Genomic DNA, 21,154 nt, shown 5'->3' with positions numbered 1-21,154 from the left:
AAGTTTAATAAGCGAAGATAGAAAAGAAATTCCTATAAAAAAGTGTAAGTGCTATGATAGAGGAAGGCACGCTTACAAGAAGAGAGGAAAAGAAAATTTCTCCATGGGGAGGGATGACTAAGCTGAGTTTTTAATGATACATGAGTCGACATGACAAGAGGAGGGAGAAGCACACGCATGGCAGGGAAAACATCAAGTTTGAAGGCAGAGAGGCTAAAATAGCATGTACACTCCAGGAGGTTTACGACGGCAGTGTGTCTGAAGCCTAAGGATGAGTGAGAATGTGTGTGAGTGCATGCACGTGTGCAGAGAGATGATTTGCAAACCATGATGGGTCTACTATGCTGGGTTAAAGACTTTTCCTTTCATTTTCCCTTACAGGCCACAGACAGCTGCTGAAGGACTAAAAGTCGGGGAAAGATACAATCATGTTTGAACCTTAGAACAATCACTCTGGTGATATAGAGGATGGACTGAAGGGAGACAACAGAGGCAGAGAACAAAGGAAAGGAGCCCAAGGCAGGTTTTAAATAAGAACTAATGAAGGCATAACCTAAGGCTGTAGCTTGGGAATGGGGAGAAGGGATGGTTTCGAAAGCTTTTTAGAAGGGAGAAATCAAGAAGATTTGTCAATCACAGCAGATCCTGTTGTTTGCCTGCCCACCATTCAATGCCCTAATATTCTTTGCTAGCAGAGTCCTGATTTTACTCAAGCATCCACTCTTAGTCATCCACGTGCACAAGAAAAGTAACCCAACCTCTAGCTCATTGTTAAATTGTGATTAGTCTAAGCTAACCATGGCAATCATTCTAATTGTCTGTGACGGATTTAGGAGTAAGCATATGATCCAGTTGTGGCCAATGAAAGGTATGCGGAAGTCCTCTGAGGGCCAAACTAGGCAAAGTTTTCTCACTCAAAAAAAGTCATACATGGAGAAACAGCTGGATTTTGTCATATGTGAATGGGTTAACTAAAACTTGAGCAGCCAGCCACCTGGTGACCATGAGGGGAGCTAGCCAAGGACAAAGTCATCACATAGAGAATGAAACAGTGGAAAGAGAAAAGTAATAGTGGTTCTTGATGATGTTCTTCAGCCAGTGGATTAACCAATCCTGGAGCAGCTCTATCTCACGTCTACTTGTTTTGTGAGACTAGAAAAAATCTCTAGGTGAGGAGGGTTTTCTGTTACTTGTAGCAAAGAGCATCCTAACAGATGTTGCAGTTAACTAGTTTTAGGGAGTTAGGTAGATCTGATGGTTGAAACTAGCGCCCTGGTCCTTGGCTCAGATGAGTGAACGGATGGAGATACCATCACAGAAACTGGAAATAAAAGAGGAGTATGTGGGCTTCTGGCAGTATTACTAATTACTAATTCCTCCCATTCAGCAAAAGGGTGAGCACGTTCATTCATAATTCCATATTGCTAAAAAACATAAAGGACAGTATGATCACGTACATACAGCGTGCTAAGAGAGCACAGAGGAGGGATCCTATTTCACTGGGGGGAGGTGGGACTGGGAATCCTTCCCAGAGGAGATTGAATTAACAGATGCTATGGCTTAATGCAAACCAGAGATCATCTTCTAGTAGGGAAGCTGAAATTTAATAGCATCCCATAATCAGCATATAGAAAGAAAAGGCCTGTAATTTATCGCTGGATCCAACTGTTCAATCTCCAACTTGCTTTGTTTAAAAACAGCCAACTTGAACAGCAATTAAAAGAGCAAACCATTTAATTTTTAAGCTTATAAACAGCAATGAGTGATATTACAAATTTCAAAAAAGTTAAAAAACATGTACCTACCTTTGCATAAGCTTTTCCACCTTTTAATTCCTGTCAAAGACAGAAAACATGATAAGATTAGCATACAATTAAAGATTTAAAATTAAATATATGTCAAATAATTCTGAAGTACACATTTACATGCTGGCAAATACAGACAGTAAAATTCTGAAGATCTGAAATCCAACTATTTGGATGCCCACCCCTCCACCTGAATGACCAGAATTTTTATTCAGAATTTAACTTAAATCTGAAAGGGACAAATGGTGAGAAGACAAGCTAATATTTTATCTATTTGCTGAATAAGAAATTGCCAATAAGTGTTCTAGACACATTGCAAGAACCTGAATCACCAAAGAAAGGTTAAATTACTTAGCTAAGCATATTAACACATTGCAGAAAGATTTTAACAATAGTTGAAACCCCACAGAGACAACCACTGTGATCAATTTTTAGGAATTGTTCAAAGGATGCTCTATGCATTTACATGTACATGTGTGTATATACATACACACACACACACACTATATATATATATATGTGCCCTGGACTCCAGTTTTTGTCCCTTTAGTCTTATAAAATTGCTGGAATCTCAGCTCAGCTTCTTAGCCTTAGTCATTGTTTTCAGCTCAGCTTCTTAAATTACTGCTTGCAAATTAGCACCTGCTTTGAGGGTAAAAGCAATGCTAAATGTCAGGCTGATCTCTTTACACTTCCCTTGTCTATAATTCTATGCCTCTCAAGTCCTTACTAACTTGGCAGCCTGTGATGCCTTCAAACATCTATTTTTCTTTTTTGAGGAAGATTCGCCCTGAGCTAACATCTGACATCAATCCTCCTCTTTTTGCTGAGGAAGACTGGCCCTGAGCTAACATCCATGCCCATCTTCCTCTACTTTATATGTGGGATGCCTACCACAGCATGGCTTGATAAGTGGTGCCATGTCCGCACCCAGGATCTGAACTAGTGAACCCCAGGCTGCCGAAGCAGAGCGTGCAAATTTACCTGTTACGCCACTAGGCCAGCCCCTCAAACAGCTATTTTTAATATTTTCTAGCTTTTCTGGTTATTCTCAGATGGAGGGGTAGCCTGTAACAAGCTAGTCCCTTAATTTCAGAAGCATAAGTCCCCAGGTTTATTATAATCTTAGGGCCTGTTATGGATTGAATTGTTTCCTCCCTCCAAAAAAGATATGTTGAAATCCTAACCCTCGGTACCTCAAAATGTGATCCTGTTTGGAAATAGAGTCTTTACATATGCAATCTAGTTAGAATGAGGTCCTAATCCCATATGATCGGTGTTCTTATAAAAAAGGGGAAATTTGAACACAGACACAGATACAGAGGGAAAGTGACGTGAAGACACAAATGGAGAAGAGTCGTGTAACTGGAACGGTGCGTGTACAAGCCAAGGAACGCTTGAGGCATGCAACAGCTTCTTCCCTAGTGCCTTCAGAAGAAGCACGGGCTGTGTGCGACACCTTGGTTTTGACTTCTGGTCTTCAGAACTGGAAGACAATAAATTCCTGTTGTTTTAAGCCACACAGTTTGTTACAGCAGCTAGGAAATTAACACAAGGCCTTTTTACTTTCAGGTCTGTGATGGCTGATTTTATGTGTCCACTTGACTAGGTCATGGGGTGCCCAGATGTCAGGTTAAACATTATTTCTGGGTGTGTCTGTGAGGGTCTTTCTGGATGAGATTAACATTTTAACCTGCTGACTGAGTAAAGCAGACTGCCCTCCCCAGTGTGAGTGGGCATCATCCAGTTTGTTGAGGGCGTGGATAGAAGAAACAGGTTGAATTCTCTCTCTCTGGCTGGCTGAGCTGGGACATCGGTCTTCTCCTGTCCTCGGACTAGGATTTACACCATCAGCACTCCTGGTTCTCAGGCCTCAGGACTCGGATGTACACCACTGCCTCTCCAGTTCTCAGGCCTCTGGACTTAGGCTGGAACTACACCACCAGCTTTCCAGGGTCTCCAGCTTGCAGACGGCAGGTTGTGGGACTTCTCAGCCTCCATAATTGTGTAAGTCAATTCCTTATAATAAATCTCTTTTGTATCTATAGCTATCGCTATAGCTATAGCTATCTCCACTTTATTGGTTCTATTTCTCTGGGGAACCCTGACTAAGACAAGGTCCCACTCCTTCAGAATGGTCTTTCTCTGCATTTTTATATGGGTGCCTCTTCTTCAAATGTTACCCTTCAGAGAAGTCTCCACTGACCCCTCCCCAATTTTCTAAAATGATCTCCTCTCCCTAAGTTGTTCTCTATTACCTCATTGTATTTTATACATAACACTTATCATATCTAAAATAATCTTATTTGGTTACCTGCTTACTGTCTGTCTTTCCTACCACCCTTCCCCCACTCCAACCAGAGGGTCGAGTCCTTGAGGACAGGAATTCATTCCAGTTCATCACTGTCCTTTCAGTGTCTACAATAGTATCCAGCACATTGTAGGAACTCACATATTTGTTGACTGATGATTGACTGCTTCCCTGCATCCTACGCAACAGAGTACATTATCAAACTTTTTGATCTTCATCAAATTTACAGGTAAAAAATGATATCTTACTTGTAGTTTTAATGCATGTGAATGAGACTGAGTAACTTCTTGCATGTTTAAAAGCTATTTATATTCTCCTCTTTGTGAAATGTATATTCTGTCCCTTGCCTATTTTTCTAAGGGGTTGTTGATCTTTCTCTACTGATTTATTTGAAGATGCTCTTTCCATACTAAGGAAATTAGTCCTTTGACATGATTTGCAGATATTTCCCCCTAATTTATGACTTTGCTTAAGGTATTTTTCTGCAATGCAGAAAATGTTCATAAAGTTGAGTTTACTCATTTTTCTTTAGGGGTTCTTACTTTTATTCTCATGAGGTTTTTTATCCTTTCTCACTGGTTGAGAGAGAAGAAGACTGGAGTGCTCCCCTGGATCTAAAGATGGCCCCACATGGGGAAGATGGCAGAGCTGCACTACCAGCCCTGGATTCCTTGGCTCTTAACCAAGAGGGACATAAACCTCTATCTTGTTTAAGTCATTGTGTATTTGGGTATTTGCTTCAGAAGCTTATCATACATACCCTAACTAATATATCAAACCATCATAATCTGAGGAACTGGTTTATTTCAGATGAACAAGTCCTATCTTAGCAAAAAAAAATTACTTCTTTTAAAAATAGACTCTGAGTTTCTTTAATTAGCAGTTATGCTTTACTCTAAACTGGTTATATGTTTTCTTTTTCTTAAAATTCAAAAACTGAATGATCGTCTCTCAATAATCATGATTAGAACTCCATTTAGAAAAGTTTTAATGAAAGAACAGCAGCAGCAATTAAGTGAGAAGGGAAAAAACGTAGGATGTTTTACTTAGATCTCAGTTAATCTTTACAATTTCATGAGGAAGCAATTATTATACCCTTATTTGGATGAGGAAACCGATTTTTAAAAAGTCAGGAGAAGGGGCTGGCCCTGTGGCCGAGCGGTTAAGTTTGTGCAGTCTACTTTGGTTGCCTGGGGTTTCACTGGTTCAGATCCTGAGTGCGGACATGGCACCGCTCATCAAGCCATGCTGAAGTGGAGTCCCACACAGCACAACCAGAAGGACCTACAACTAGAATATACAACCATGTACTGGGGGACTTGGGGGAGAAGAAGAAGAAGGGGAAAAAAAAACACGGAGAATTACCTAAGGTCTTACAGTTAGTAAATGGCGTATCTGGGATTCAAACTCAGGTCAGAATGATGCCATAGGCACTTGCACTGCACTATGCGTCCTTTAGGAAAGCCTCAACTCAGTTACTGCTGCTCCAAACACGACAATTTTACAAGTCTATTTTCATTAAAGTCTTAAAACCTATAAAATGTATACCTGTAGTTATGTTACATTTTAACTAAGTAGATTGAGCAATATAAAAGAATTTAAAATATATCCCACACATCATAGTGCTATCAGCTTACTCAAAAAGCAGAATCAAAAAGAGAGCTAAAAACACAACTTTTTATCTAATACAGAAGGATGTTAAGGCTGGACTGGAAAAGAACAAGGCAAGGGACTCCTACTTTTCATTTTAAGTCCATCTCTATTTAATTTTTGAACATGTATACGTATTACTTTGGTAATTTAAAAAAATGCACATAAAATGCAAAACAAAGTTTACATTTTAAAGCCAGTAGTTTAATTCACTAGTAGTGGTGATTAATGGGTTCTTCTTTTTCACCCAAAAAAGGTAGGATCACATATTTCTATGCGTATTAAGTTGAACCACCTGAGATGGCCATTTTTGTAGATTGGTAATATGCCTCAACCTAACACGTGGAAAGGAAATATATGAAAAAGAAAACATGGACTTGGAATTAGAAAGATTTGTGTTTGAGTCCCTACTTTGCCATTTATTAGCTACATGAATTTGGGCAAGTAGCAAGCTCTCTGAGCCTTGGTTTTCCCGAAAATGGAAAAAATACACTATTTTCAGGGTTGTTATTAGACATAATTTATGTGAAATCCCTAAAACAACGCCTAACAAAGAAGAATTTAATGAATGGCAGGATATAGACATATACAGCCCCTCAAATAATACAAATAAGGTTAATACTTATATTAAGTTAATACTGATATGCATATACTTATATGTATGTATAATGATAGTGAGATAAGGTTCTTGAGTAATATTTGAATTTATAACTTCAGATTCTTCATCACATGTGTCTCATAGTAATTTAAATTATTGCTGTAAGTGTGAAGCAAAATTACATACACCAGTTCTAATGATAAAGGAGAGCTAAATAAAGTGAGTCAGTGACTATGGAAATTAATTATGGTCTCTGAAAGGGGAGAGTAATAGGCTATTTTTATACCTTCCTCACAGATACTCTGTAGATGCAAGGATCGAGGATGCCCGTGGTGGCACTGGCACTCATTTTGCACATAAACGAGAACTTCTTCCTCCAGTGAACACAGTTTGCTTGCACCACCTCCCTGAAGGAAAAAAAAAAAGAACCAGTTAATTAACTATTATTGATGGCATGTTAAAAAAGCACACACACCCTTTCACTCAAGTCTATAATGCAAAAGTGATACATTAAAAGCCAGGATTTGGAAACAGTGAAACACCAAGAAAAAGAAAACAAATTCCTGACAAGGTGATCTGAAAATCTTTCGAAAGTTTTAATTATCCCCAGAAACCGAAAAAAAAGTGAATTTACTTATCAGTTTAATCAATATAAATTGAAGGTTCACTATTTATTCATTCAACACACAATACATGTTTATTTTAGGTGTGCTGCGTATATGTTAAGTGTTTAAAATATAGAGATGAGAATGACAGTGTTCCTGACCTTGTAGGGCTCATAGTTAGTATAAGAGACAGAAATATAAACACTTATTCTAAAATGAACTGCTGTCACAGATTTACTCCTATTCCAGTCATAACAACAACAGCAGCTACCATTTATTGACAGCTTAGGACAGACTATTTAATCTCACAACAACCCTAGGAGGTAGCTGGCATCTACTTTATAGCCAAGGAAAATGAAGCACAAGGAGAAAAGTTAACTCAAGGTTATTTAGATAGAAAGCAGCAGCACTAACATTCAAATCAGGCCCATTTAACTCAAAAGCCTACTTGTCCACAAAGGAAAATTTATATTTTCCCAACAATTCTGCTCTTTCAAGTTTCCAGTCCTTTGACCATGCTGTTCCCTCTACTGTTATGTCTAAGGATAGGGAGTTTAGCCTTAGAAAGGAAGGATAATTATTCCTCTAACACAGGAATTAAAGAAAGACAATGGGTGAAAATAAAGAGACAGTTGGAGAGAGCAAAAGGGAAAGGCAAGAGAGCCCACGTTCAACAGTTTTCGATTTTCTGAGGAAAGGAATTGGTGAGGTTACTTCTACAGAATGACAGGGGCTGAGGGGTGAGTTGGAAATTTCAATAAAGGCTGAGGACAGTTAGCAATAACCAACATGGTGAATGTGGTAGGGAGTCAACTTGCAGCTGCTTCAGTGAATAAATGAATCTGTACTGGGACCAATCAGTTTGGTTTTATGGATTTCTCCATCAATACACAGAAATCCAAGAACAGGAATTGTAAAGCAAATATAATTTAAAAAACAAGTATGTGTTTGTGTGTGGTAAGTACATGGATGTTTACTTACTTACATATAAACAGATACACAAATGGGAGAGAAGCACATATATTTCATTTTTTTCATTAGGAAACTTTAGGTGATTTAATGAATGATGAAGTGAAAAGAATGACTATGTGTTCTTAGGGGAGTTTCCCTTGAAATCCAGCAGGGGTGCAATTTATACGGTCACAACACAGGCAGAATGAGAGTTATTTGGCAAAGGATGGATCTGAGGTATTGATCAGGCAACATGAGGTATCCCCAGTAAGATTACCATTAGTTAACCTGTAAACTCAAAAATAAATGAATTTTTTCAAAGAAAATCAGTGAATAATGAAAATAACAAAGAGGAGAAAAATAAAACCAGAATTTATTGTTGCTTCCCTCAACATCTCGTGGTCTCAAGACTTGATGGAGGCATTAGCCATGCCCTCCAGAGCTCCCAAAAGAGGTATGCAGGTATACTGATGTGCTGGACCCTTCAGGAGTAAGCTGTTCTTCAGGGTACTGGGTTGTTCCTGTCACTGAGACCACTGATGTATGATCAGGAATCAGAGACAACATTAAAAAAATTACATAAAAACTCCTAGTCAGAGATGGCAGGTTGAAAGCATGTATTAGCCTCTGCTCCTTCCCCAAAACCTTCTATTTAATTTTTAAGGCATCACCTCACAAGGACAAAGAGAACCAGAGAGAACACAAAAATAAGTGGCCAGGGAGCAACAAGTGGTAACTGATGTAGCAAATCAAAGAAAGCTGTAAGCTGGTAATGGTAAAAGCTAGGAGCGGGAATCTTAAATTGGTGTTGAAGCAGCATGAAGGAAGGACAAAAGGTAGAAGGACTGACTGAAAACTGTTTTAGAAACAGACTCTCAACAGATTCTCTCCCTGATTCCTGCAGAAGACTGAGATTTATTCTCATGACAAGGTAAAATAGAGGGATCTCTGCACTACCTGACTTGAGGGCAGGCACCGGAAACGGCACGATAGCATGGCTACATGGGGTCGGGGAGGGGGATGAAAGATGACTTACTGAATGCTCAGAATTGCAACCTTCTTCCCCTAACCTGTCCCTTAAATGCTAGAGCCAGGCATATACTCTTCCAGAAGATGTGGGAGGAAAATTCTCTGGGGAATCCAGTCAGCCTCAAAGAAAAGATGTAATGAGATGGATGTGAAGGTTCCCAACAAAATGGCTCAGCCAGCTCAATCCACAGTAAAAACCTGAGTGAATGAACACTTTCCACATGCACAAAGCTTCTAAGGAACCTTTAGAGCCTCACAGTTACATATGAGCAGAAACTTGAGGAAAGTCTCTTAATATGAAAGACAGAGACCAAAACAAACAGCAAAAGGCAACTTGAACAAAACAGAGTCTATGCTGGAAGAAGAAAAAAGCTTCTCAGAGAGACAGAAATTGCATCTACCCCATAGGAATGGGATGCTATAAAAAAAGAACATACAGGAAACTAAAACGTACTCATAAATATCAAAATTACTGGGCTTAATTGTCTATTTGTTATTCCTGATCCACTCTACCCTTCTCTGTGGCCCCACAGGCTGGCCTTTATGGACTATATCAACCAGGCTCCCTTGCCTCTGCCTCTGAATGTGCTAAAGGGACAAACACCAGAAGGATGGAGGGCAGGAGGGGAGGGAAGTCAGTGTATTTATTCTCCTGGATCCTTTCCTGTCAGGCCATGTGGGAAACAGGTGGGTGGCTGGGGACTGTAGGTTTTCACAATACGCCTTGTAGAACTTAGACTCTAAACTGTGTGCATTTATGACTTTGTTAAAATAAAAACCAAATTAACAAATTCAAAACACTGTCAAATACTGAAGAATCTGAAAATGGGAACAAAAGTATATAACGTTGCAAGCCATTCTTTTCTAATTGCTGTAAAAAAATCTAAGAAATTTCTTTACTGGCAAATATATGAAAATTGAATGGTATCTTAAAATGTTATCCAGTCAATTATTCTAGGAATTAGGTCATAAGTACAAAAAATCTATTAATATTCATTGCAAAACCCTAAAACCTTGCTTTATGTTCTGTTACTTTACATTTGTTTGTGAAATAACAACAACTCCTCAGTAATACTAATTACGGAAACACATTTTTAGATTTTCACCTAGTCTAAAATGTTCTTACAATGTAGCAGGCTTTATATACCAAATAGTATATGCTACCATTTGCATAAATGGAGGGCAGCTTTGGCCTGAGTAACAAAAATAAGAGAAATCAAGTGAACTCTGTATATGAGTGCTTCTCTTAAAAAACAAGCAAGCAGGAACAGAGTATTTACAGAAATATTAATCTAGTTTGGCTAGAGAGTGGAGGAAGGCAACATTAAGTCACGTGGGCTTGGGAAGAAATAAGAGATTAAAAAACTTCAGCATAGCATCATAAATGTGGGCAGATAACTGAAATTATAATGTAGAACAGAGATGAAGAATAGGTTTTCATAAAAGACATGACACTAAGTCTTAAGGGAAAAAAAATACACCTCCATAACCCCAGGTTCCCATCTACTTACTACCTCTCTCTTTCTCTTCAGAGCCAAACTCCTTGAAGATGATGATACTAATGTTCACGATGGTTAGAGTGTCAAGAGCCATCTTGGACCACAAGGCTACCTTGAGGAAAAGCTATGTGATGGTGAAGCACAGAGACAGAAGGAAGATGGGTCCCAACAACCATGTAGCCCTGGAATAGACGTCTCCTCCCAGACTTCTTCTCCTTTTTTTTTTTTTTATTGAGTTATTGATAGGTTACAATCTTGTGAAATTTCAGTTGTACATTAATGTTTGTCAGTCATGTTGTAGGTGCACCACTTCACCCTTTGTGCCCACCCCCCACCCCACCTTTCCCCTGGTATCCACTAAACTGTTCTTAGTCCATAATTTTAAATTCCTCATATGAGTGGAGTCATACACAGATTATCTTTCTCTTGCTGGCTTATTTCACTTAACATAATTCTCTCAAGGTCCATCCATGTTATTGCAAATGGAATGATTTTGTTCTGTTTTTCAGCTGAGTAGTATTCCATTGTATATATGTACCACATCTTCTTTATCCATTCGTCTGTTGCTGGGCACTTAGGTTGCTTCCACGTCTTGGCTATTGTGAACAGTCCTGCAATAAACATTGGGGTGCACAGGACTTTTGGGATTGCTGACTTCAAGCTCTTTGGATAAATACCCAGTAGTGGGATGGCTGGATCGTATGGTAGTTCTATTTTTAGTTTTTTGAGGAATCTCCATACTGTTTTCCATAGTGGCTGCACCAGTTTGCATTCCCACCAGCAGTGTATGAGGGTTCCTTTTTCTCCGCAACCTCTCCAACATTTGTTGCTATTAGTTTTAGATATTTTTGTCATTCTAAGGGGCGTAAGGTGATATCTTAGTGTAGTTTTGATTTGCATTTCCCTGATGATCAGCGATGATGAGCATCTTATCATGTGTCTATTGGCCATCAGTATATCTTCTTTGGAGAAATGTCTGTTCCTGTCTCCAGCCCATTTTTTGATTGGGTTGTTTGATGTTTTGTGGTTGAGTTGCGAGAGTTCTTTATATATTATGGATATTAAGCCTTTGTCAGATATATGACTTACAAATATTTTTTCCCAGTTAGTGGGTTGTTTTTTTGTTTCAATCCTGTTTTCATTTGCCTTGAAGAAGCTCTTTAATCTGATGAAGTCCCATTTGTTTATTCTTTCTATTGTTTCCCTTCTCTGAGAAGGCATGGTGTCCGAAAAGATCCTTTTAATACTGATGTCAAAGAGTGTACTGCCTACGTTTTCTTCCAGAAGCCTTATGGTTTCAGGTCTCACCTTTAGGTCTTTAATCCATTTTGAGTTTATTTTGGTGAATAGTGAAAAAGAATGGTCAATTTTCATTCTTTTACATGTGGGTTTCCAGTTTTGCCAGCACCATTTGTTGAAAAGACTTTCTTTTCTCCATTGTATGCCCTCAGCTCCTTTGTCAAATATAAGCTGTCCATAGATGTGTGGTTTTATTTCTGGGCTTTCAATTCTGTTCCATTGATCTGTGCACCTGTTTTTGTACCACTACCATGCTGTTTTGATTACTGTAGCTTTGTAGTATGTTTTGAAGTCAGGGATTGTGATGCCTCCCGTTTTGTTCTTTTTTCTCAGGATTGCTTTAGAAATTCGGGGTCTTTTGTTGCCCCATATGAATTTTAGGATTCTTTGTTCTAATTCTGTAAAGAATGTCATTGGGCTTCTGATTGGGATGGCGTTGAATCTGTAGATTGCTTTAGGTAGAATGGACATTTTAACTATGTTTATTCTTCCAATCCATGTACATGGAATGTCTTTCCATCTCCTTATGTCGTCATCCAATTCTCTCAGAAAGGCCTTGTAGTTTTCATTATATAGGTCCTTCACTTCCTTAGTTAAATTTACCCCAAGGTATTTTATTCTTTTTGTTGCGATTGTGAATGGTATTGTATTCTTGAGTTCTTTTTCTGTTGGTTCATTACTGGAGTATAGAAATGCTACTGATTTATGCAAATTGATTTTATACCCCGCAACTTTGCTGTAGTTGTTGATTACTTCTAACAGTTTTCCAGTGGATTCTTTGGGGTTTTCTATATATAAGATCATGTCGTCTGCAAACAGTGAGAGTTTCACTTCTTCCCTCCCTATTTGGATTCCTTTTATTCCTTTTTCTTGCCTGATTGCTCCTCCCAGACTTCTTAAACCTTATTATTTAAAATGCTTATTTTGGGTTTTGCAGCTGAACTAAATCTTAACTGATAAAGCCTATGGCCAAACACTCCCAAATAAAGGAATCTGCAGAGTTCAGATATTACTCACATTGTGGTAGGTACTCTAGGAATCCTAGGGTCCTGTTCCCCTCATTTAAATTATTCTATGGAGCAAGATGGTGGAATAAGAGATCCTCAGCCTTCGTTCTCCCACAGTAACAACATTTGACTGACATCCATGGACAAAACTGGCTTTGTGGGAGCTTTGGGTTCTAGGTAGGAGGTTGTGACACCCCAGTGGAGCCCATGACTGACAAGCGCTGCTTTAAGAAGGTAGGCCCGTACCTCAGTTGGTACTGGAGGTTTATTAGTTTCTGTTGGTCATATCATGTTTACCTGGTTCTTCGTGATCCTTGCATGGTATCTGTGCATTTGAAAGGGCAGACACCCCTTCCAGTCTTTACAGTCTGGTTTTGGCAGGTAAAGACCTTCTCTTGCCAGGTCCCCGAACTGATGGGACTGCCTCCGGGATTATGGTCAAGTGGGGCTGGAGCTGGACCACATGGCTGCTACCAGGTCCACAGCCAAGGCCAACTGTGGTCCTGTCTGTTGACCTGGAAGCAGCCTGACCCCTGTAGTCTCAGCTCTAGCACCATCAACCAGGGGATGGCAGTCCTGCCACCAGCCCCATCCACCAAAGGATCTGGGAGGAGCCACGTCCATCTGTGCCCTAGTAAAAGGGCCAGTGACCACAGACCCAGAATAGCCTCATGATCTGACTCCAGACCCATGTAACTGTGGTCCTGGAGGTGTCCTGTCTGCCCAGGGACCCAAGAAGAGCCACACCACTGGTAGCAGGGGCACTGACCACAGAACCTGACTGCATACCCTGAAGCAGCCCCATGCACCTGCTCCAGCCCCACTCCACCATGGTCTAGTGGCAGTCCTGCCTGCCCAGGGACCCAGCAGGAACCATGTCTGTCTGTGCCCTGGATAATAGGCTCGCTGACCTTGAACCAGACTGTGGACTCTGAAGAAGCCCTGTGACTCAGCTCCAGCTCTTCTCTACTGTGGTTCTAGAGGTAGTCATGCCCACCTATGGATCCACCCAGGGACCTAGCAGGAGCTACATCTGTCCATGAGTCTGGTAACAGGTCTGTCAAATGTGGACGTGACTGCAGCCACATGACCTGTTTCTAGCCCAACTTGACCATGGTTTCAGAGGCAGTCCTGTCTGCCTGGGTACCCCATGGGAACCATACCTGCCATGCTCCTGGTAAAAGGCCAGCCAAACAGACCTGACTGTAGACCCAGCAGCAACTATATGATCTGGCTCCAGCCCAGCTTGAGCACTATCCCAGAGGTAGTCCCATCAGTCTGACGACCCAGAAGGACAAGGTCTTTACCAGCTGAAACTAGTCTGTAAAGGCCAGAAGAAGTGTCTACTTCTTCAAACATACAGACACCAACACAAGGGTACACAGATCATGAAGAATAAGGTAAACATGACACCATCATGAGAAACCAGTAACCAACTCTAAAGAAATTGAAACCCACAAACTGCTTGACAAAAAATTCAAAATAATCATCTTAAAGAAACTCAATGAACTGCAAGAGAACACTGACAGACAACAAAATAAAATCAAGACAACAACACATGAACAAAATTAGAGGTTCAATGAAGAGAAACCATAAAAAAGAACCAAACAGAAATTCTAGAGTTGAAGAACACAATATCTGAACTGAAACATTCAATAGAGAGTTTCAACAAGAGATTCAATCAAGCAAAGAAAGAATCAGCGAGCTTGAAGACAGATCATTTGAAATTACCCAGTTGCAGGAACAAAAGAAAAAAGAATGAAAAACAGTGAAGAAAGCCCATGAACTTATGGGAAAGCATCAAAAGAACCAACATAGCATTATGGGAGTTCCAGAAAAAGAACAGAAAGAGAAAGGGGCAGAAAACTTATTTAAATAAATAATGGCTGAAAACTTCTCAAATATGGGGAAATAAACATTCAGATTCATGAAGCCCAAAAGACCCCAAATAGGTTGAACTTAAAGAGTTCTATAGTAAGCTGCATTATAATTAAATTGTCAAAAGTTAAAGACAAAGAGGGAATTTTAAAGGCAGCAAGAGAAAAGCAACTCATCACATACAAGAGAATCCTCGTAAGACTATCAACAGATTTCTCAGTAGAAACTTCGCAGTCCAGGAAAGAGTGGGATGATACATTCAAAGTGCTGAAAGAAAAAAACTGCCAACCAAGGATACCCACAAAAATCATCCTTTGAAAATGAAGGAGAGATAAAGACTTTCTTAGACAAATAAAAACTGAGGGAGTTTTCACCACTAGACCTGTCTTACAAAAGGTGCTAAAGGGAGTGCTTCAAGTTGAAACGAAAGAATGCTAAACAGCAACATGAAAGCACTTGAAAGTATAAATCTCACTGGTAAAGGGAAATATACAGACAAATACAGAATAAGGTAGTACTGTAACAGTGGTGCATAAATCACTTTTAATACCAGTACAAAATTTAAAAGGCAAAGGTATTAAGACTAATTATAACCAGAAAAATTTGTTAATGGATACAAAATATAAAAAGAAGTAAGTTCTCACATAAACAACAAAGTGTGTTGGGGAGAGTAAAAGAGTTTTTGTAAACGATTGAAGTTACCTGCTTAAAATAGACTCTTACAAGAAGTTTTATGCAAGCCTCATGGTAACCACAAATAAAAAACCTACAGAAGATACAAAAAAGAAAAGGCAAAAGAATCAAAGTACATTATTACAAAAAATCAGCAAATCATAAAGGAAGACAGTAAGATAGGAAGAGAGGAAAAGAATCATAAAAACAGACAGAAAACAATTAACAGCAATGGCATTAAATGGCAGCAATGGCAATTAAAACAATGGCAACAGCAAGTCTTTACCTATTAACAAATACTTTAAATGTTAGTGGACTAAACTCCCCAACGAAAGTCAGAGAATGGATGAATGGGTAAAAAACACCAAGACCTAACTATATGCTGTGTATGAGAGACTCACTTTAGATTTAAGGAAAGGGAAGGGGTGGAGAAAGACACTCTATGCAAATGGTAACCAAGAGTGCAGCGGTGGCTACAGTTACATCAGACAAAACAGACTTTAAATCAAAAAGAATGACAAGGTCATTATTTAATGATAAAAGGGTCAATTCAACAGGAAGATATAACAATTATAAATACATATGTATCCGACATCAAAGCATCTAAATATATAAAGTAAATATTGACAGACCTGAAGGAAGAACTAGACAACAATATAATAACAGTAGGAGACTTCAATATCCTACTGATTACAATGGATGGATCATCCAGACAAAAAAATCAGTAAGAAAACAGCAGCACTGAACAACATTAGAACCAAATGGACCTAACAGACATATACAGAACTTTCTACCCAACAGCAGAATACTCTTTTTTTCTCAAGTGCACATGGAACATTCTCCAGGATAGATCACGTTAGGTCATAAAACAAGTCAATAAATTTAAGATCTAAATCATTCCAAGTATCTTTCCCAATCGCAATGAAATAATACTAAAAATCAATAAGATGAGAAAATTCACAAATATGTGGAAACTAAACAACATACTCTTGAATAATCATTGAGTAAAAAAGGAAATCAAAAGAGAATTTTAAAAGTATGTCAAGACAAATGAAAACAAAAACACAACATACCAAAACTCACGGACAGTAGCAAAAGCAGTACTAAGAGGGATGTTTATAGCACTAAACACCTCCATTACAAAAGAAAGATTTCAAATAAACAACCTACCTTTATACTTCAAAACTAGAAAAATAACAAACTAAGCTCAAAGTTAGCAGAAGGGAGGAAAGAATAAAGATTAGAATGGACATAAATCAGAGATTAGAAAAAATTAACAGAAATAAGAGTTGGCTATTTGAAAAAATAAAACAAAAAAACTCTTAGCTAGACTAAGAAAAAAAGAGAGAAGACATATAAAATCAGAAACAAAAGAGGAGATATTACAAAAGATGCTTCAGAAATAAAAAGAATCATAAGGCACTATTATGAACAGTTATACACCAACAAACTGGATAACCCAGAATAAATCAATAAATTCACAGAAACATACAACTTATCAAAACTGGATCATGAAGGAGAAAACTGGAACAGACCAATAACAAATAAAGAGATTGAATCACTAATCAAAAACCTCCCAACAAAATAAAGCCTAGGACCAAATAGCTTCATGGGAGAACTCTACCAAACATTCAAAGAAGAATTCACACCAATCATTCCTAAACTTCCAAGAGGTAGAAGAAGAGGGAACAATTTGAAACTCATTTTATGAGGCCAGCATCACTCTGATATAAAAGCCAAAGATACCACAAGAAAAGAAAACCATAGGCCAATATCTCTGATGAACACAGATGCAAATATCCTCAGTAAAATATTAGCAAGTCAAATTCAACAACACATTAAAAGGATTAACATATGCGAATCAACCAATGTGATACACCACGGTAACATAATGAAAGATAAACCCACATGATGATCTGAAGAGATGTAGAAAAAGGATTTGACAAAATTCAATATTCATGATAAAGACTTTCAACAAAATTGGTATTGCAGGAACTTAGCTTAGCACAATAAATAAATTTCACATATGAAAAGCCCACAGCTAACATCATAATCAATGGGGGAAAAACTGAAAGCTCCTCCTCTAAGATCTAGTACAATATGAGGATGCCCACTCTCAACACTTCTATTCAACATAGTACCAGAAGTCCTAGCCAGAGCAGTTAGTCAAGAAAAAGAAATAGAAGGCATCCAAATCAGAAAGGAAGAAGTAAGATTATCTCTATTCGCAGATGACATGATCATGTATAGAGAAAACTCTAAAGACTCAACAAAAGACAGAACTAATAAATGAATACAGTAAAGTTGCAGGATACAAAATCAACGTAAGAAAAAAATCAGCGGTGTCTCTATGGAAAACAGTATGGAGATTCCTCAAAAAACTAAAAACAGAACTACCATACGACCCAGCTATCCCACTACTGGGTATCTACCCAAACAATTTGAAATCAACAATCCAAAGTAACATATGCACCCTTATGTTCGTTGCAGCACTGTTCACAATAGCCAAGACATAGAAGCAACCCAAGTGGCCATCGACTGATGATTGCATAAAGAAGATGTTGTATATACATACAACAGAATACTACTCAGCCAGAAAAAAAGACAAATTCATCCCATTTGCAATAACATGGAAGGACCTAGAGGGAATTATGCTAAGCAAAATAAGCCAGTCTGAGAAAGACAAACACCAGATGATTTCACTCATATGTAGAATATAAACAAACACATGGACAAAGAAAACAGTTCAGTGGTTACCAGGGAAAGGAGGGTGAGGGGAGCGCAGGGGGTGAAGGGGAGCACTTATGTGGTGACAGTCAAGAAATAATGTACAAACTGAAATCTCACATTGATGTAAACAATTATGGACTCAATGAAAAAAAAAAGCTCCCCTCCCCCCCATAAAAAGCAGTGGCGTTTCTATACACAAATAATGAACTATCTACAAAGGAAAGTAAGTAAATAATCCCATTCACAATAGCAACAAAAGGAATAAAATACCCAGGAATAAACTTAATGAAAGAAGTAAAAGACTTGTACACTGCAAATTATAAAACACTGACAAAGAAAGTTAATGAAGTTACAAATAAATGGGAAGACACCCCATGTTCATAGATTGGAAGAATTAATATTGTTAAAATGTCCATACTATCTAAAGTGATCTACAGATTCAATGCAAGCCCTATCAAAATTCCAATGGCATGCTTTACAAAAATAGAAAAAACAACCCTAAAATTCACATGGAACCACAGAAGACCCTGATCAGTCAAAGTAATCTTGAGGAAAAAGAACAAAGCTGGAGGCATCACACTTCCTGATTTCAAAATGTATTACAAAGCCACAGAAATCAAAACAGTATGGTATTGGCATAAAGACAGAAATACAGAACAATGGAACAGAATAGAGAGCCCAGAAACAAATCCACCTGTTTATGCGCAATTGATCTTTGACAAGGGTGCCAACAACACACAATGGAGAAAGGACAGCGGTGCTGGGAAAACTGGTTGTCCACACGTAGAAGAATGAAAGTGGACCCTAATCTCACACCATATATAAAAATCAACTTAAAATGGATTAAAGACTTAAAACATAAGGCCTGAAACAGTAAAACTGTCAGAAGAAAACATAGAGGAAAAAGCTTCTTGACACTGGTCCCGGCAATGATTTTTTGGATACAACACCAAAAGCACAGGCAACAAAAGCAAAAACAGACAAGTGTGATTGCATCAAACTAAAAAGCTTTTGCACAGCAAAGGAAACAATCAATAGAATGAAAAGGATATCTATGGAATGGAAGAAAATATTTGCAAACCATATATCTGATAAGGGGTTAATATCCAAAATATACAAGGAACTCAAACAACTCAATAGCAAAAACCCCCCAAATAACCCAATTATAAAATGGGCCTCCATTTTATAATTGGACATTTAAATGGGCATTTCTCAAGTGAAGATAAAGGCCAACAGATATGTGAAAAGGTGTTCAACATCACTAATCATTAGGGAAATACAAGTCAAAACCACAATGAGATATCACCTCACACCTGTTAGAATGGTTATTATCAAAAAAACAAAAGATAACAAGTGTTAGTGAGAATGTGGAGGAAAAGGAACCCTTGTACACTGTTGGTGGGAATATAAATTGGTATAGTCATTATGTAAAACAGTATGGAGTTTCCTTAAAAATTAAAAATAGAATTACCAAATGATCCAGCAATCCCACTTCCAGGTATATATCCAATAGAAGCGAAATTGGTGTCTTGAAGAGATATCTGCACTCCCATGTTCACTGCAGCATTATTTACAACAGCCAAGATATGGAAACCATCTAAGTGTCTGTCGAGGGATGAATGGGTCAAGAAAATGTGGTGTATATATATATACACACACATACACACAGTGGAATACTATTCAGCCATAAAAAAGAAGAAAATGTGATAACATGGACGAACCTGGAGGGCATTATGCTAAGTGAAGTCAGCCAGACATAGAAAGACAAATACTGCATGACGTCACTTAAATGTGGAACCTAAAATAGTCAAACTCATAGAAGTGCAGAGTAGGATCGTGGTTGCCAGGGAGTAGGAAGTGAGGGAAATGGGGGAAATGTTAGTCCAAGGGTACAAAATTCAGTTATACAAGATGAATAAGTTCTGGAGATCTAATGTACAGCATGGTGACCAGAGTTAACAATACTGTATTGTATACTTGAAGTTTGCTAAGAGAGTAGATCTTAAGTGTTCTCACCAGAAAAAAAAAAAAAGGAACTACGTGAGGTGATGGATATGTTAATTAGCCTGATTATGGTGGTCATTTCACAATGAATGTGTATATCAAAACATCAAATTGTACACTTTAAATATTGATACAATTAATTTGTCAATTGTACATCAACAAGGCTAAAGAAATATACAAAACCATTACTACCAGAGAGCTCCTCCTAAAACGCAAATTTGATAAGGTCATTCCTCTGTCCTCTGTTTAAAATCCTTCACTGCTTCCCCATGTTTTAGAGGATTAGGTCCAACCTCCTGAACACAGTATCTCCACGATTAGGCCCCTATCTTTAGTCTTCTCTCTTAATCCTTTCTGTCTCATACTGTTTGTCTGTTCCCCACTTACTTCACACCCTTTCTCATTTATATGCCTTTGTTCATAATGTTTGCTTTCCCTTGCATGCCATCTATTCTCCCTTTCAGCTTCCCACATTCACCAGTTTAATTCTAACTCATTTAGTCATCACCTCCTCTAGGAATCTTTCTTCAACTCAGTCATCAAGTGAAAGCCTAGTGTCCTATATGGCCTGGTCTGCCTCAGTTCCCTGAATACCTCAGTGTCTGACATTCCCTAGCCAGGAGCACTGCCACCCAGGGGATGGGCTGGCAAGAACAGGCCGAATTGGCTTCCTCCATCACTCCATTTAGTCCACATCCCCCAGGACATGGCCCTAATTTCCTTTTCCCCTGCCTTGTTTCTGGCAGATTCTTCTAAGATTACTTATATTTCAAAGGAACCAAAATTGTAAATGAATTTTAAAAATTTATAAGGTTAAATAATTGCTGACTATAACCTTTCTTAATAGGATCTCAAGTAGAAACCGATATGTTAATTTAAATCATCTTTTAGATTTTGTGATATCAAAATAACAGTCCTGGAGTACTAAACAATTTCTCTAAATAAAAAATATCTTCGCGTGCCTAAGGCAATTACTCAGAATTTTTTGTGGTTATCTTTAACGTGTACACACACACACGCACACACATACACACAGCTGTCAGAAAGCTGTCCAAATTACACAAACAAAAAAAAGTGGCAAAGTAGTTTGTGAGAGTTTGTTATACTGATGGGTTA

General features: G+C 38.4%; 1 protein-coding gene across 2 annotated transcripts in view; it reads right to left on the bottom strand.

The window, feature by feature from the left end:
• EEIG2 (EEIG family member 2) overlaps nucleotides 1-21,154 on the bottom strand; it is a 90,249-nt gene that overhangs the window by 26,325 nt on the left and 42,770 nt on the right. For both annotated transcript variants that reach the window (XM_046645863.1, XM_046645862.1), the window contains exons 2-3: nucleotides 6,651-6,771; nucleotides 1,806-1,835 (exon numbers count right to left, since the gene is read on the bottom strand). In XM_046645863.1, coding sequence (XP_046501819.1) covers nucleotides 1,806-1,835; nucleotides 6,651-6,722 — 102 coding nt within the window. In that variant the 5' untranslated portion in view covers nucleotides 6,723-6,771. The remainder of the gene's footprint in view (nucleotides 1-1,805; nucleotides 1,836-6,650; nucleotides 6,772-21,154) is intronic.

This window comes from Equus quagga, chromosome 18 (genome assembly GCF_021613505.1).
Source record: "Equus quagga isolate Etosha38 chromosome 18, UCLA_HA_Equagga_1.0, whole genome shotgun sequence".
In the NCBI taxonomy this organism is placed as follows: Eukaryota; Metazoa; Chordata; class Mammalia; order Perissodactyla; family Equidae; genus Equus; species Equus quagga.
The sequence above is the reverse complement of the archived record's forward strand: the minus strand, read 5'-3'. Positions and strand labels throughout refer to the sequence as shown.